Source organism: Anser brachyrhynchus (genome assembly GCF_964034855.1).
Source record: "Anser brachyrhynchus genome assembly, chromosome: 12".
In the NCBI taxonomy this organism is placed as follows: Eukaryota; Metazoa; Chordata; class Aves; order Anseriformes; family Anatidae; genus Anser; species Anser brachyrhynchus.
This window is the reverse complement of record NC_137707.1, coordinates 6537331-6555943: the sequence shown is the minus strand read 5'-3', so window position 1 is coordinate 6555943 and position 18613 is coordinate 6537331. Positions and strand designations below refer to the sequence as shown.

General features: G+C 36.2%; 1 protein-coding gene across 11 annotated transcripts in view; it reads left to right on the top strand.

Moving 5' to 3' along the window:
• The window catches only part of WWOX (WW domain containing oxidoreductase), a 510587-nt gene that overhangs the window by 254009 nt on the left and 237965 nt on the right, over positions 1–18613 (top strand). The window contains exons 9-10 of one of the 11 annotated variants that reach the window (XR_013938395.1): positions 8–103; positions 192–18607. The exons of 9 other annotated variants lie outside the window; for them this stretch is intronic. Coding sequence is in view for 1 of the 2 variants with exons in the window: in XM_080552526.1 (XP_080408652.1) it covers positions 8–34 (27 nt within the window). In the remaining variant the exon portion in view is untranslated. Of the gene's footprint in view, positions 1–7; positions 18608–18613 lie in introns of those variants that run through there. One more of the 11 variants, XM_080552526.1, reaches the window with a different exon arrangement.

Below are 18613 nucleotides of genomic sequence, written 5' to 3'. Positions count from 1 at the left end.
CCAATAGGATATGTTTTACTTTTGCTTCTCTTGAAGAAGCTGAGCCATGTATTGATTCTATACGAGAAAACAGAAGTCTTGACTGCCATGAATTACTTGTAACGTAAGTGTATATATCTCAATTTACCTTATGGTTCCCTCGTTGATACATCATTTAAACTGACTGTTTTTATTTTCCTTGTTGGCCCTAGATTTCTTTTCTTGAAGGCAGCAATTGAAATTTCTAACTACAAAACCTGCAGATGAAGAAGGAGACTTCCATCAAAATCTACCTAAATCTAACTAAAGTTCTAAATTATTGTCATTTTTTTCACTATATGAATTATTATAATTGATATCATGTCAAAGGTTTACTCAGAATCCCTCATGCTATCATTTTATTTAATTTATGAAGGGGCAAAACCTTTCTCTTGTAAGTTGTGTAGTAGTTAAGATGGCCAAAATGAAGCATAACACATAAGTAAACCAAGATTAGTGGTGGGTACCCTTTATGTTTCATCTTGGCTTTTAGTTGGTTTAAACTGGTGTTGTCCAGGGATGAAGAAATTGGAGGGGTGCAGGAATGGGTAGAGAGAAAATAAATTGTCAAGTATGAGGAATAGGAAAGAGTATGAGTAGCAGAAGATGACAGCTAAGGAAATACACAGCACTGGGACAAATCATCCTTAGCAGAGAAGGCAGTTTTCTGATGTAAAGGAGCATAATCTGATATCACTTTAAAGTCAAGGGAGCTTTCAGAGCAATTTATAACCCCATCCACTTCTGCCGAGAAAAATCAGGATAGTTTTCTTTTTACTTCTTTCAGTATAGTTTGGGAAGACACACATGGGGGAAAACCAAACTACCACTAGCACTAAACTACTCTCCAAAACCAGACCAGTCTTCATCTTCCCTGTGGAAAGACAGACAAAAAAAAACAGAGACTATTTCTTTTTCTTGTGTGTTGTAGAACTGGTCTAATGCCATAAAGACAAATAAAAGGTATTAGTTGGAATGAATGTACAGCTACCACATTCATAATACTTTCATAGAATTTGTGTTTATGTTCAACATTATTAATGCTTGGCTGATGAAATGCAAATAGATTTTAGTCTCTACATCTGAAATACATCTATTTATAAAGTTTATTAGTTTTTGTTTGTTTGGTTGGTTGGTTGGTTTTTTAATGGAAGAAAAAAAAAAAAAAGTCCTGGCTTTCATTTGGGTTTCTGTTTTGTTGCTCTAAAATGGCAAAAGAGAGATCAGATTGGAAATCTGAGCTACTGTTGCCTTCAACTGTTTAATATGTTAAAGCATTTGTTCAGCTAAATGTTATAAACAATTAATAGTTTTGGAATGAAACATCAGGCATTCAGAGGTATGTGCATTTTTATGGTTTTGGGGTTCCCTAATAGCTGTAGCTGTATTTTTTGTCTACGTTTTATTGGGAAGTTTACATTCAAACTTTATGAGGTTGGAAGATGGGAGAAAACCCAATAAATGCCTGCTGGATGGGTAGCTGTTATCTGTGCATCAACACTCCTTGTTAATGTGGTCTTTGTGGGTGGCATAGGAAAGTGATTTAGGACTCTGTGAGAGTACTGTGTCTTGATTTATGATATAATTTACTAAAATATAAATATTTTTTTTTATGAGTATAATTCTTAACTGAGACCAGAATTTTTGTTTAAAAACTGCCAGCAGTACAATCTGAGGTCACCCAATGGCCCAGGACACTGGGGTGAAGGACAGAAGGAATACCCAGCTGGGCCCTTTGAGAAGAGTGGTCATAAAATCCATAGAGGGTTCACCTAAGTGAAATCATATCCATTACAGAAGTATGGACCTATCTGATATTAATATTAAATTTCTCATTGACTTCTTTCACTTCTTTACTCCTTTCTGTGTCATACCTTGAAGTAAACTTCACATCATGGTACGAGTATGTTGCCGGATGCATTTTGTCTGTGACAAATCCAGCTTAAAAAATAGCCTTATCGGGATGAGTAAAGTACAGCTTTGGTGTTTTGATGCTGGTCTCTTTACCTGGTTACTTTGTTCCTTTTCAGCCCCCAAATCATTATGTGGTATTTCTTTCTTGAAGTGATTGTTTTTCCTTTCTTTTTTTTTTTTTCCTGTATATTCAAGATTTAGTACCCCAAGTTTTATCAGATTCCCCCATATCCTTCTCTACTTCAAGCATACAATACAGACGTCACTGTTTGAAAAATGTATATTTTCTTATTTAGGAAATATACCTTTAAAGACAGTGCTCTGATATTAAACTGTCCGAGTTTGATTAATCTAATTTTAGTGTGGAGAAATTATTGGGAGAATTAAAGTTAAAAAGAAATTACTTGGGCTAGGCTTTCTACTTTAGTGTAACTTTATTTTTGAAGTTATGTACACATGTAGAAACGTGATTTCTGCAGATGATAAAAATAGCCTCTGGAACTGAGATACTTCGAAGTCACAACAGCTTCTTTCTTGGAGTTGCTCTTCTGGAACTGCCGTAAGAGCCAATGACCACTGTTTACTCACTAAAAGTTTTTGTTTGTTTCTTGGGGTAGTACCAAAGTTTAAGCAGCTGGGAAATAAGTTCAGAGCAGGTCCAGGTTAAGCACACTCCATTCCCCAGAATTCCCAATTTATTTACAGTTGTTTTTTTTTACTTGAAAGTACACAAACTTGCAAACTTTCTGGCTTCAGTCCATTTACTTAGCTTGAAAGACTTGAAGTCTAAACAAATAAGAAACTAGACCTGTGCAGGAGAGTGGTCTAGGTCTAGGAGAGTGGGGCAGTTAGTTCTTACTTAGCAAAGCCATTTGATTACCTGTAGGAAACAATCCACTCTACTTCACACAAGTTTTTCTTCCACACCACTCTTGTTTCTCATCTTATTGATGCACAGCTGTACACGTTACTGTCTTTTCTTGGGGAGATTTAAAAAATATCGGTTATTGCAAATAAACTGTGCTTATGTGTAGGGTAATAGAGGAGATGTACTATCATGGAATTATTACGTAAGCGTAAATAACGGAGTTGGATTTTAGCCTCTGGATAGGTGCATAGCTACTCAATAATTGAATAGTTTCTGCTATCATAAGTAATATAATATTGTACAGTGTATACTTGTCTGAATTGCTGGCCAAACCTAAGTGTAGAAATTAAAGTTAGTTCTTGGACTTAGTTGGCTGCCGTGCAGGATCTGATCAAATCTCACTTCATAAAATATATTAATATTAAAATACATTAATGCTTCAGTCTTTTGGAAAGTATGCCTGTCTTCAATATGTTGCCATGGAGCATCCTGAAAGAGAACTCAGAAGTGCAATCCCTGCTTGGACCTTTCTGTTTAGAAAGACAAACCCCAAACTCCCTTTGGCCTGCTTTCTTCCAGCATGCGCCCCTCTGCCTTCTGGCCCCAAATCCCCAAATTAGTACTTAAACCACAAAGCTGATCAGTATTTTTTTTTTTTTCCTGCATTAGAAGAAACGGAAGTTATTAACTGATTAAGCTGATTATACATATATCAGTTTTTATGACCATAGAAGGTAGTATTATAACTATTGTATAGTTACTCTTTTATGAGACTGAATGGTGTTTAAGCAGATCATTTTCTCACTAGACTCAGCTTTCTTTGAATATCGGTTCATTCTTTCAGATGTAAGAACTTCAAGAAACCATAAAATCAGTGTAAATTAATAAAACTGTGAACCTGATGCAGGTATGTAATGCTTCTATGAAAGTTTTATAGTAAATTGGTTAGACTGTTATTGAACCCACTCAGCACAGATGCTGATGGAAGCCTTTCTTTGGATGCTAATATATTTGAAAATCCAATGTGTTCTTACGAGGAAAGAGCTCAAGCAATATAGCTCTTATCTTCTGTTCTTGGTGGTAAACATTAATTGCAATATATTAGTGAAAACACAGGACTGTAAGTTTGGCGGGTTTTGTCTTTCGCTTCTTGGCAATATCTTCCAGAAACACTTCTTCCTTTCATCACTACCAAAATATTGACCAGTGGTCTGCTCCAGATGGCAAGTCTTAGACCTTTATGATGAGGATGTCTTTCTGGAATCTCTTTCAGTCACGAAAGTAGTTCGTATGCATGTCACAGATAACAAGGTTTATTTGTAATTTATTTTCAGTACCCTAGCCAGATATCTCTACCTCTTTGTAAGTCCAATAGATTGGAAATGGCAAAGCCCCTTAGTGACATGGCATCCACAGTAATGTTGTTCTCAGGTACCCCCCTTTACCTCTGTATCTTCTGTGTCCTTTTCCTAAAGCTGTCTAATGCACTGTTTTACCTGTTTTACTGGGTGAGTAAAACAGTTTCTCTAGGCTCTCTTTTTCACTTTGCTATTATATTACTCTTTCTCTGTTCCATCATTCAGTTTTCCCCAGCTGTATCTGGTTCACCCAGTGTTTTCCTGGCCTTTCACCCACCAGTGAACAATATTTTTGACCTACATGCCTATTTCTTTAGCAAGTATTTTTGTTATTGCAGTATCTTACAGATCACATACCTATGAATTTTTGCTTAACTTTTTTAATGGCAAATTCAGTATTTGCTTTTCAGATTTCTTTTTTTTCAAAAGCTAAAGTGTTAAGCTTTTCAGAAAATGAAATGCTACAGAAATACTTGAAATTTAGAATAGTTGAACAAAGGTCGTAGTTTTTATGGAAAGGGGTCAAAAGGACTGTTTTTAATAACTATCTTTAAGAAATGTACTTCCAGTAGCTGAAATAAGCTGTTTTTTGTTTGTTTGTTTGTTTTGTTTTGTTTCTCCCTTAAATTTCATTTGATTTGTTGTTTGTTATGAAACAGTAAATCAAAGTATGTCCTTACCAACCTAATACTCCTTGTGCATATGAGGTAAGTCCACAAGAGAATTCAAAAAAGATATAAGGATTTTAATAAGTATCTGCTTTCTAGGCACATAATTAGCCCACATCAGGTTTGCCAAGATAGCTTGCACTAAGATACTACTTTAAAAAAGTGAAAAAAAAATGGCTATTTATGTTGGATATGCTTGAAGATAAATAGAGCTGGTGAAAGAGACACTTAGGCACTCATACATTTAAGTGCAAGAAGCCACACTTGAGCTTTTAGCATACATGTATTTCTAAACTGTGAAAATGTGAAAGCAAAGGTTATGATTCATAGGGCAACGTGGTTTTTTTTTTTTTTCATATCATTTTTTTTATTAGATTAGGAAGTACAGGAGCTTACTCCAGGTATTCCCCTTGAACTTGATTTAAACCACTGGTAGCTCACTAACACTAGGAACTGTAGTATTTTGCCATGTATCATACGCCTGTACTTGCTATTCCTAAATTGCTTGCTTATATCTTGTGATGGGTCCTTCAGTTTCTCATAAATTAATAAGGCATCTGTGGCTATTTGCAAGCAGGTTTTAGAACTCTGAATCTGCTCCAATACAGAGACTGTAAAAAAATAAAAAAGGAAAGTGGGAGAGCAGATAAAGCAAGATTTCTTTTCCTTAGAATGCTCTTCCAGTATGAAGCGAAATATTATTAATCTAGACTGCCTGCTACTTTCATTTACCATGTAGCTGCTCATGGGATTACAGGCACAAAGGTTTCATAAATTTCAAATGAAATATGAACATTTGTTGTCAAAATACTGTTAAGCTATAAAAGCTCTGCTAGTAGTTGTCCTGCTCTTTTATTGTAACATTTATATCCATGGGCGTTAGTTTGTTCTTGGGTCTGAAGGGGATTTTTTTTCCCCTCTTTTTATTTTTTTATGTGATTTTCATCCAGGTGACAGATAACAAGGCAGGGGATTGGAAAATATATACTTCTTTTTTATTTTTATTTTTTTCTGACTATGGTAGATCCTTTCTGTAATTATGTGGCATTCCAAGGGCTTTATCTAAGTAGGCATAGCACCTTAGATGTAATTTAGCATCTAGATGCTTGGAGAAGCAGGCATAACCTGTTTTTTCAAAAGGAAAGTGTAGCAATGTGGCTGTCCTGTCTGCTTCCTTTCTTTCTTTGTGTAGTATTCAACCTAGTGGTGCTATTTGACATAGCATATCGTACAGGCATGGGAGAAATAAAAGATAGAAAGATATGGACAGTTGTATCCCTCTGCTTCTTGATGTATGGGTGCTTAGAGTCATATAGCTGTGCCACTAAAGCTTTTACCTGTATGAGCAAAACTTACCCAATTGAATAGTCAATAGGATTCTGTATGGGAATAATACTGTGTGCATAAATTGTGCTCTTGAACTCTACCTGAAATTACAGGGAGCTCTTAAAATGTACAGATACCTAAAGAGATGTTAAATAAAGTCCAAATACAGAAGTCTCTGATTTTAAATATCCAAATCAGAATTTTTTATTCATAATGTAGCATTAAAATTAGGCTGAAGGATTCACAATCTACTTTAATGCCACATGCTATTTACAATACTATAATCAATGCACTTTGCTTGGAATTTCTATTAGAAGAAATGATAGGGTGCTAAAATAGTCATTCATTCTTTGTCCAAGGTATGAGGAGGGTTTCTTTACTGTGAAAAATGATTATGACATGTTAAAACTGTGTAATAGTAAGCAGACACTTTTCAGTGCTGATGGGTGAATTCTGGAAATGCTCTATTTATTTTCCCTCTATTGACTAGTTGCATTCAGGCAAGACTGCCAGTGCATTGACTTGGAAAACAACTGAGACTGAACAATTTCAAACCATTGACATTATACTGCTTCATTTGTGAACTGCATTGCTTCTGCATGCACCAGTTACTTTTTTATGGAGTGCTTGCATGTTTAGGAAGCTTTCATAAAGGGAGAGATGTAAGCTAGCTTAGAAAGAATGCTGTCCATTTTATCAATTTTATGTTTATAACACTACCGAGTAAAAAAGATGGGCAATTTAAAAAAGTAGAACCATGTAGCAAAACACAGATCTGCTGTGCATGTATTTTGATGCACTAAAAAAAAAAAAAAAAAAAAGGAAAAGTTTATGTGTTTAAAATTTCTTCACAGAGAATATTTTTAGCTCTTGACATAATATAATTTCCACCTGCTACCTTCACTGCAACTTTTACAAACTGTTTTGTAGCACTGGTTTACAGAAAAATGAATGAGAAATTAATTTGTGTCTGAGATTTAATTTGTGTCTGTGACTGTCTCCATCATGCTGATCAAGCTTCTTTGTTACCAATTCACATCACTTCTTACTAGCATCATTTCTGCTATACCAATATTGGCTTTGTTTGGGAAAAGACTGTTATTGTGAGGAGGACCACTATTAGCTTCCATTGAGATCCGAAATAGGACTGTTCACTGGAAACTCTGAATTTTGATGTACTAAGCAGAATGTCAGGGCTGTGCCCTGCACAGAGAACAGAGTCAGGATGTGCTCAGCGCTGGTTACAGCTGTGCTGAGAGCTTAATCCCTTGTGTGGCTCTGTATAGACTCATCACGGGTTAGTCAAAGTGACCAGTCTCTAAATGACATTGCCTGATGTTTATTCATAATTATTCCCACATCTGATCTGTTAATTAAGCAAGAAAAACAACAACAAAAAAATCCTCCTACTGAGGCCGTACCTCAGGGAACCGATGGCCTCCGAGATCTCTATTGAGGCCTACCCTTTCCTCTACTAAGTCAAGAGAAACAGTGCAATCAAAACACGTGTAAAAAAGTACAGAAATATACTGTTCCTTCCTTCTTCAGACAAAGACAAGGCAAAGTCAACGTGTAACCAGAAAGTCACACCCGTGTCCTGCTCCTAAAGCAGCAGCAGCATTGATAAAAGCCTGCTAAAAGCACACATCTTTGTGCCCGTGCTGCACCCACAGCATCACCCGCTCCTCTCGGTGATTTGTTGCAGGTGTAGGTGTTTGTAATTTAGGAAATAATCCTGCTTATCTTGTTTATGATGATGCATAGGAGCACTTCACACTCTCCTAGCTGCATCACTTGTCTCCTGCTAAGTAGAATAAACTGCGGCGCTGGGTGGAGGTGAGGAGAGGAATGTGTCTTTTTGTTGCCCAGCGAACAGATGTGTTTCCTTGTATACCTGAGGGAGGCTCCTACTTGCAAAAATGATCTTTTCTATTCACCTTCTAAAGCAAAGACATGTTTTGTCTGTAACATTGGTTTTACACCCTGAGTACTTAGATTTTTTTCTTTGCTTTTTTCCAAAAATAGCATGTGATTGACTGTTTGCTTACACTGTATAGACATTTTGCATCCTGTTGTATGTAATGCATAATCCTAAAGCCTGTTTTTTTTTTTTTTTTTAAGAGAATGTAAACCATTAGGTTATCATCTACCCATTTTGAAAAATACCAGGGATCTTTAAATGACAGATTATGAATTTTGTTCCCAGTATGGAGGTTAAATTTACTACCCTCTGGCCGGAAGTGGGGATACTGCCAACTTGATCAAGACGGAAGACAGTGATGCAGTGACTGTGGTTCAAGCTGCACAGATAGTCACTTCTTTATGAGATATTAAATATTAAAACTCCGTAATATAGAAAGTCTCCAAAACATGTTATCTTCTCATTAATTTAGCTGGCTACCTATGAATGATTTTCTTATCTACTGATGTCAGTTATTCTTTACATAAAAAAGACAGTCCAAATAGACTGTGTAGAGACTGATATTCCTCAGATTTACTTTTCGCTTCAGCCACAGTCTCTCCTTCCCTGTGAGCAGAAACGTGGGCACAGAAGTGTAGAGGCAGCTGTGAAGGGCTTCACTGGGTCCCTGGCTCTGCAAAACCAAGGCCTGGGCCTGGTAGGGCCTGCTGTGCAGCAGACCTGGCCCACAGGGTGGATAGAGCCACCAAGGGCTTTGGATGCACATTATGCACTGGTATTCATACTTATTTTGTTGAACATATGGTCTTTTTGAAATCAAAAGTTATGGCTTTCTGTCAGGAAGTTTTCATAAGCTTGTTGACTGCGTTTCATGGGCAGTGTGTACGCCCTGGCCTACAACTGGATGTTTCATCTTGGTTCCAGATTGTTGATGTAAGCCACCTCAGGAGAGGTGTATCTAGGCATACTGAGAGAGCCACTCAAGAAGTCTATTACAATCAGAGATCAAATTTTATGTACTTTTTGTCACTGGATGCTAAAATAACATAATACTTTCATTTTTTTTCTATGCAGATGAAAATGTATGAAAAGCAGACTTGACAAAAGTCAGTGTGATTCTGCTATTGTTCGTGGGTTTGAGTTTGCCTGGGTTGGGTCTAAATGTGATTCATTCTTGACCCTGAAAGAATTTTCCTGGTGGTCAAGACATGACTGGCTGTTTGAGTGTGTGCTTCTACATTAACCCCCCAAAGGTATAGTTTTTAAGAGTGGGCATTATAGTGAGGCTTTTTCTTCTTTATCTAGCAAAGGAAATGAAGAATCTCCCTGCTGTCACCGAGAAAATACATTAGCTGAGAAAAAATGTTCTGTAGACTATAACTCTCACCATATGGTTCTTACCTCATCAGCTTAAGAGAACTGTTTGTGAAATCATGGGCTTGTTTTCTTCTTCCTGTTGTCTGATACTACCCAGATATATTTCAGTGCTTCCAAATATTTATATTCTGATAGCCTCTGATGTGAACTTCTCAAACACATTATAATGGCTTAAGAAGCAAGAGCCATTAGAGAAAGAAAGGGCAGGCATGAACTGATAGGCAAATAACTTCTTAAAATATGTAGAGGTAGTCCTTAAATTGGATTGGTTCACTGGGACACTCTTTTGAAATATGAAGATAAACTGCCTCTTCGACCTCTGACGAAGTTACATAATTATTTGGGAAGGTTTATCTCTGTGTCATTTCACAGTTTTCTCCTGTTAGTGCCACTTTCTTACTTCACATAAGGGAAAAAAAAAAAAAGAAAAAAAAAAGAAAAAAAAAAAAGAGCCCTCTCTGGCTGGTTATCTGAACGTGGAATCCGCTGCTGAAAAGACCCTGGCCCTCCTGTTAACACAATACTTTTATCCGGTAATCACAGCCTGCGGGAGACAAAATAACAATTCATCTGGAAAACGAGATTAACTCATTTAAGTTAGGCAGTGATCACAGAGAGAAACACGTTGGTGTTATCTGTCTGAACGAAAGCATACAGATTGGAGGGCCATTCCGGTTCAGAGGGTCCGTGTTGCAGGCCCAGCTTGTTGAAAGTAATTGGACCCTGTCAGAGTATGCCTTTGTGAGATATGGATATTACAATGGAATTCTATTAATCTCTGACAAATCCCCTCTCATCTGATAAAGGCTGTATACCTCTGCTCTTCACTACGACAACTCACTCGTCACTTTTATGTGTGTACTGGTGGGCGCTGAGCCTCTGTGGCTGTGTCACAGGTGAAAAGCAGTTTTGCCCCTTTATTTGGTCTTTTAATCCATGGATTGAAATGGCTACAGTGCTACTGCTTATTGATTTGTTCACATTCTTTATGATGTGTTTTTTTTTTTCTTTTCAAAAAAAAAAGACTTTTTTTTTCCTCCTTTGGTATCCTAAATTCTTTGATTTTCTTGCTTTATTATAGGCATCATTGATATTAACATACTTTTTACAGTCTTGTATTTGTTATCTAGTCTGGATTTATCATACAAAATGTTATGGAAATACTGTAAATCTTATAAATACATTTATATTTAAAATCTGTGCGTTCAAATCATAGGAAGAACAGAAAATACATTGGTAGCAACTGCACTTGGGGATGTTCTGGAGCACTCACCCTTTTTGTCACTGTTTGTTAAGCTGCTACTAGGAGAGAGGAGTTGCATTGATCCATGTAGGCTGGGTACAATTTTTAAACATTCTAGTTGTAATTGTTTCTGCTTCCTAATTTTTATTTTTATTTTTTTGGCTATCATCCTAGCTTAATTGTGCTTTGTTTGTTCTGAATGCCACAACAGATTTCTTAATTATCTGGAATATCTGTATTCTGCATATTGATGTAATTCTAAAAGGTGTTCCAGAGCAAGCCAGACAAAGGAATGTAGAAAAAAGTTAAGACAGAATGCTATTTCTTTTAGGCAGTAAAATAACTAAATGCAGCAACTGGGGAAGAGGAACTGAGGAATCTAGATACGTTTCTGCCTCCCTGGTGTCGCTAAAGGGAAAGGCAGCACATAGGTGGAGGTGCTTTAAGGGAAGTGAGAACCTGTTAATTGCAAAGGTATTGCTCTCTCAGATACACTTTCATGTAAAAAGTTTTGCCTTTGTAACAGGAAGAGGCTAGTAAGGCCTCACTCCTGTTCGTAATGCTTGTGTTTGACTACGTTGAGAAAAAAGGATTATTTCTTCAGAGAACTGGAGTCCTTTCCTTCCTTTTCCTTCCATATTGGCCATGCAGCCATGGTCCAGCTGTATGTGCTTTGGGAAGGGTCAACTAGAATACTGTTGGTAGGAAAATTTTGACAATATTGTCTTCAAAAATCAAGCTAAATATTAACGGTGTTCTATTAGCAAGTTAGACTGCATATTTACCAATAAAAGAAATGAAATACACACGAACATATATAAGAATGATTGAAAATATTGAAAGTGCTTTTAGCGTTTAAGTCTCCTGCCATTGTATATATCATTTTACTCAGGGGGGAAAGAATATTCATTTCTTAGATATAAATATGAGAAGATTTCTGATGGGTTATATTTCCTGAAGTGTTATGCAGTATTGTTTTTAATAAATGTGCAAAAATTCATAAATCGTTTTCATACTGAAAATATCTATCTTCTTTCACTGAAAGATACAGTATAGCAAAACCACACTGATTTCAGATTCCTTTTCTGAAGTAGAGTGAGAAAGATTTAAAAAGTCAAATGCATCAATCCCATATCATTTTAAAATACAACCTTTGCAATATACCTAAGTCTCCTTCATGGTATTGTACACACATTTAGCAATAGAAAGAGAGACAGTGCAAAAGTGTTCAGACGAGTTAGATGGAGTTTGGCATTAACAGTTGAAATATCAGTTAGCAAGAAGTATAATAACATTTGAGTTTCTGGCTTATAATTATAATGCCATCTTTCAAATTCTACTCATTCAGTCACCCCAAGTGAGTAATTTTCTTTGATGACTGAGGAAACATCATCAGGTTGTTTTTTTGGTGTGGGCTTTTCATTACCATCCGTCTATGTGGCAAATGCAGGTGAGGAGATCTTGTACACAGGTTGCTACATCTTCCTGATGAGTTTGTAAGGCTGGGTAATATTGAATCTAAAAGACTTTGAATCATCATATGAACTCTGAATTAAACTTCAGAATTAAGCTAAAGATACCACTGAAGTTTGGGGAGTAAACATTTACAAAATGAAATATTGGGTTCTACTTTTCCAATAAAGCTAACCACGCTAAACACAAGTAAGCCTCACAGAGCTCAAATGAATTGTGTCACATGACATTTTTTTATCCAAAAAAATTACACTCTCCAGTACAAGTACAAAGGCTGAAATTTCTAAGTCTAAAGTGATATCTGTGCCATGTGAGCCTGCAGGCCGGTGAGGTCTTTAAAGTCATTACACATGGGCTGAAAGGAAGAGATGGGTACCGTTTTCATTCAGGTGGCTTGGAAATTCTGGAGAGAAGTGTGGAGGGGGCTGAACAGTGTTGCTGAATGAAATAAAACACACAAGAATTGAAAAATAGCCCTATAGACTCTGTCTGCTGTACCCATCACAAAAAAAAAAAAAAAAAAGAGGGGGGTAAGATTATCGAATTTTAAAATGAAAACCTGCTTTAAATCTTGAGTTAGCTTTATATACAAGTCTTGGGGAACATTCAATAAGTCATATAATCATAAGGTTGGAAAAGACCTCCAAGATCATCTGATCCAACCATCCCCCTACCACCAATATATACTTTAGAGTATGTTAAAGTGTAAACCCTCAGCTCTTCCCATACAGTTAGTGTTTGCAGAAAGCTTGCGCAGGTAGAACCAAACTCCCATCACAGTTAATCTAGACAAGAATCTGCAGAATCATTTTTTAAAAGTTGTTTTAAAAGTAAGCGATTTTCAGCATTTGCTTATTGTTTTATTGTTTGAATCTTTTGAGTGCAATGTCATCTGTGGAAATTAAATCTTTGGCTATCTTCCTATCTGCCCTATCTGCCAGCACCTAGTAGGATAGTCATATAATATGTTTGAGCATACATGCTTCATAAGTTGAAAGAGTGAACTATCCTTTTTATTTTCCAGTCAGAGTAAGTTGCCTTATCTCCAATATAAACATAGCTTGCTTTTTAGCTACACTTTCACTGCAGGTGCTTTAACGGCAAGGAGATTATAAATGTTAATATAATAGCATTTTTTCATGTGAAGGCACAATATAAAACTGCCAGACTGCAAACATTCTTTACTTTCTGGAAAAAAATAAAATACTTCATGTATATTTATAGAGAAAATATTAACTATTCAATGTTCAATGTATTCAATTAACTAAAATATTAACTATTCAATGTATAGTTTGTCTTTTTTTTGGGAATGCCCTAGGTATTATTGGTTTTGGTACACGTGTTTCAAATTTGTATACAATTATGTCATTATGCAGGTGTCATATTCATTTGTATGTTGTAGGTACACTTTGACAGGGATAAATATGGAATATTATCGATACTGTTTTTTTTAATATTCTCACATAGGTGAACTTAGGTGTGCAGACTGTCCAACTCAAAACTTCTCAGATTTGAGACTTTCAGTGTAAGGGAACTATGTGTTGCATTTAGAGTTTACTTGGCCCCAAGTTTATTTTTAATGTTTATTTTTAATGTCTGACTTGTTAATGTTTTTAGTTTAATTTTTTTTCCAAGCTTTATTCCTAGCTGATGTGAGAAAGAGAGCTATTTAGCTTAAAAGTCTATCGGAGTGTTTTATTGGTTACTACTTACATTTGTCTTCTGTTCTCAAAAACTGATAAATTAAGGACCAAGTTTTGCCCTAAGACAAACGTCTCCATGCCTCTTTCTCATGTAATTGGTAGCCAGGATCAAATCCAATGGGAGAATTAACCTCCAAGCATCAAATAAAGTCCAATTTCTATATTCAGCCATGAGGAAGTATACAATGAATAAGCAAATTCAAAATCGTTTTACTAAATCGTTTTACTAAGGACTTAGCTTTACATAGAGATTGATCTGTCACTACCATGGGATGAATGTTTTAATAAACTGAGAATCTATGTGTGGGTTTTATGATAAGGGCTACATCCTTTTCTTGATGATAGCCTTTCTTTTCCTCTCACATTCCTTCCTTCACATTTGCCCTATGATTAGCTCTTTCTTTATTTACCCCTAGTGAGATACCTCAGTGGGCCACCTCATTGCATCTTCTTTGTCAGCCCTAGTCAGCGAGTGCACCACAAGTTGGATTCATGCAAGACCCTGATGCAGCAGTCAAATCAAAAGTAGCCACATGTAATCAAACAGATACATTTGGATCACAGCTGGTTTCATCAAAGTTGTTAAATAAATTACCAGGAATTTATAACAGGAAAAAAAAAAAATGGAGCTGGCATTCCAATAATGTGGTCTGTGTCAATTATCATTTTCAGCAGGTACATCTTTAGAGGTCCCAGGCTGGCTAGAAACCCCTAAGGTAAATACATCTTAAGGCTCTTGAAAACAGCAGATACAGCAGTTGTTTTACACTCAACTTCTTTTAAAATCCATGTGAGCTTTGTAATAGCAGTTTCCAGCCTACTGCAACCTCTCCATAGAGTAAAAGTACAATGAAAGAATCATACGTATCTAGTTCAAAAGCTGAAGGGAAATTGTGTTGTTGTAGTATGTTAGCAATGGGAAGTTTTAAATGTGATAATATCTGTTTATGAGGTTTTCCGCTCATTTTTCCACTTATTTTCCACTGTAGTAGTTTTAATCTTTTATGTAATGTAGGTACATATTTGGTGGCCAAACCCGTAGTTTACTAAATCTAATCAGTACTTATGAAAAAACAAATAATAAATGCATCTATATAAAGGCTATCTAAATATATTTGAAACCATTTTTAATCTTTTGTTGTTGTTAGCAGCGCATCAATCAAATATTTATTTACAAGGATTATTTTTTTTTTCCACTGATAGTGTGTGTGCATGTTACTTCTTGATTTTGTTCATTTTAAGCACGTTTTCACTAAAGTGTTCTACTTCAAGCTATTCTCAATTCAATTTGAAGTGAAAGGTTTCTGAGTTTGGGTAATTTGCATATAAAAGCTTTACTGTACATTTTATAAAATGACTGTGTTCAGAAAACAACCATTTCTATTTAACAATATTGTTATTCCACAAGCTGAGTAGCTTTTCCCACTGTCTTTTGCTTTTACTAACAATATTTGTTCTTGTCTTAATTTTAAATTGTTAGTGGCTGAAAACGTGTAACTTCCCCCTTTCCTCCTCTAGTATACTGAAGTGACTAGAGACCTACTGTGATTTGTCTGGGATGTATGAAGTTTAAAAATATGTTTCTTTTGTCAAGGTAGGAGTGACATGCATAGAGTTCTTTTGAGACTCTCCTCTTTTGTTTTATTTAAATAAATGATAATTGTTGATGGCAATTTTGAACTAAAAACATTGCACTCCATACTGAATTTTAAAATAAGTCTTTGGATTTTATTGTTATCTGTAAATCCCTAACAACCAGTTCCCAAGCCTCTGAATAGTCTATCATAACCTGTCTTAGAGGAATGTAGGCATATATGCAACATTTACAAATAACATGCTTGTAAAGAGAGGTAACTGATGCAGGTTCACATTAGGCCTTGGGTGAAAATGTGGTCTGACCACGTAAAGGTACACAGAGAACTTAAAAAAAAGTATTAAAAGCTGATGCTAGACTACAAATCTGTGTTTGGCTCTCTGCATTTTAATTATTCAGGAATTAGCATATGAAGTTTCTCCAGTTGCGTTACAAACCACTTTGTAATGGTTTACTCTTCAACTGCAATAACTAATTCCTTCTGAGGACAATAAACATCTGCTTTAAGGAAGAATGTACAGTGACATTAGATTTAATATTCTGGTCTTAGGAAATATTGAGTATAAAGCTTTTTTCTTACATTAAGACTATTCGTTGCTGGATCTTTTTCCTAGAGAAAGAAGCAAATGCCAAATAATGTTTGCTGATAAAAATCTTGTATTTTGCAAAGTTTTACTTATCACTGGTTCATTTATACATAACCTTTTGAAATTATTGAGATGAAGGTAACTAGCGTCCAGGTAGTATTCAGCATGTTCAAATGACATTTAGAGTAGGGTAGTCAGAAACACCACCTAGTAGCTCTGCCGTCAGTGTTCTGTGGATTGCACACATCAGCCAAAATGGCTGCTCCATTAAATATGGAGATTTTTTAGTCTAAAAAGACTTTAGTAGGGTTTGGACATACCCTGTAGAGTCTTTACAGTGTTTGTTTGTTTGTTTGTTTGTTTGTTGTTTGTTTGTTGTTTGTTTGTTTTTTTTTTGGTAGAATTAAAAGCATATGTGATTGATTTTGCACTTTTTGTAAGATTTCTTACAAAGTGCAATTACCAGCTAGAATGGTGATGTTTCCATGTTTCCCTTAATGCGCATTACTTTTCTGCATTAAAATCTTTTTAAACATGGGCTTTCTCATCAAGTGCAAATTATCTTTGCATGTTTTTAATCTATTAGTTGCAGAGATATTTATTTATTTACCTAGGAGGAGAGTGGGGTTTGGAGTCAAGAAATGTATAGTGGGAAGTAGAAACAGATGATATCTTAGTATTCTGCAAGTTGAATCCTTGCCTCTAAGCATGCCAACTATTCCTTCATGTCTGACGATAACCCTCTACTCCAAAGAATCATGAAGTTTCTGCTCTCTGTAATTCTATTGTCTTAGTTGCTGAAACAGCATCTATATATGTATTTTTTTTTTCAGAGATGCTGTAGTCGAGTAACAGAGGGCCTCATTAAGGGCATCTGTTATCTTAGTTCATATTTTATTCTGATTTTTAAGAGTGCTTCAACAGAAGGGATTAAGTGAGAAAAGAACAGACCATCTTTTTTTACTGCTCTTCTGGACCAATTGCTCCCAGTGTCAGAAATACCCCATGATTACGGCTGTTCCAAACCTTGCAATATGGTTGGTGCAACCACAGTTGGCAGTGATTCACAAGTCATTCCAAATACCATTTCTCAGCAAATCCTAATGTAGCCTCAAGGTAAAAAACATTGTAAACGCTGTACAGGGTGAAACCACCTTTGTGTTGATAAATATTTCCTTAAAATGTAGATGAAGATGCTGTGCTTGCTTTATTTAAAAACAATTTAAATCTGTAATGCCATGAAAAAGACATACGATGGACAAGGAGACTGGCAAGCTATGGAAGAGAGAGCAAAACTTGGAAGAATTGGTAGGAGAAGAGTGTCTTGGGAGGTATTTTGCTTCTCTCGTCCTACCCAAAGATTGGTGTGGTGATATGTGACTGGGGCTTGGGTTACTCTGGACTTGGGACTGTGGAGGATGTTTGTGTTATTTTTATCATGAAGCACGTGCCCTAGGAGGATATTACATGCTAAGACAATGAATTTTATTGCAAAGACATTCTCAGAACAAGGAGGTGCTTTGCTTTTTAACATTGCCTTGCAGTGAAGCAGCGTTGTTCCTTATTGTCTTTGGAACGATTCTGCTATATTTGCGGAATAATTGTTGGTCAGGTATTAATATAAATAGTAGTGTAAACATACTGACAACGTGCACTGCAGTGCAGGTAACCGAAATGAAAACAACTGTTTGAAAGCTGTGGGAAGAACTGAGCTTTTGCTGCATTTTTGGCCACCGGCTTTCTCTCTCCCAAGTGCAGCTTTTGGCTGTGCCTCTGGGCCTGCAGGAAGCGTAGGCCATGCTGCTGCTCGGAGGAGCTGGTGGATGCATCTATATTTGGAACTCATATGCTGCGATGTGGCAGAAAGACCTAGCCTAAATACAGAATTTTTGAGCTTCTGGTATGTTTTTTTTTTTTTTTTCCTCCCCATCCTCCCATAGCGGAAAAACAAAGAAATTTTACATCTGATTGAAGGACAGTGGGAGGGAAGGAAATAGGGGTAAGAGAAACAAACCACTATTTATAGCGGTACAAAGATAAATGAGTCATCTTTATTTTAGTGCTAGTTTAAGAAAATGTTGAAATAGTCTGGTATTATTGGTAACAAGTCTCTTTTTAACGAAACCCTCTTGACTGGGATGCGCAAACCTCAGGAGTACTCTCTCTTATCTGGTTGTTAATGCTGTGGCTAATATTTTACTGTCAACATTAATTAGAGATTTGGGAGGGTAACTGGCACAATGATCTGGTGCCCTCCTGTTCTTGAGGATAACAGATTAGAGCAGTGAACAACATAAGGGCAAAATGTCCCCCTCCTGGGGCCAACTCAAATACCTTAGATAGAAGCAGGGAGAGAAAGGAACTCCAGGCAAATCTTTTATAGAGAGAGAGCAATATAGTGCAGGCTTCCTCCAGCAGTGGGGTCTGGATTGTATCTCGTTGGCTTCTGTGAAATGATAATTTAAAATGTGCCTGTAGAAAGAAAATTTGTCTGATTCTATGGAATTTTCTTTTGCATTTCCTATATACCATTCCAACTAAAGCCTGGTTTCCTTGTTTCCAG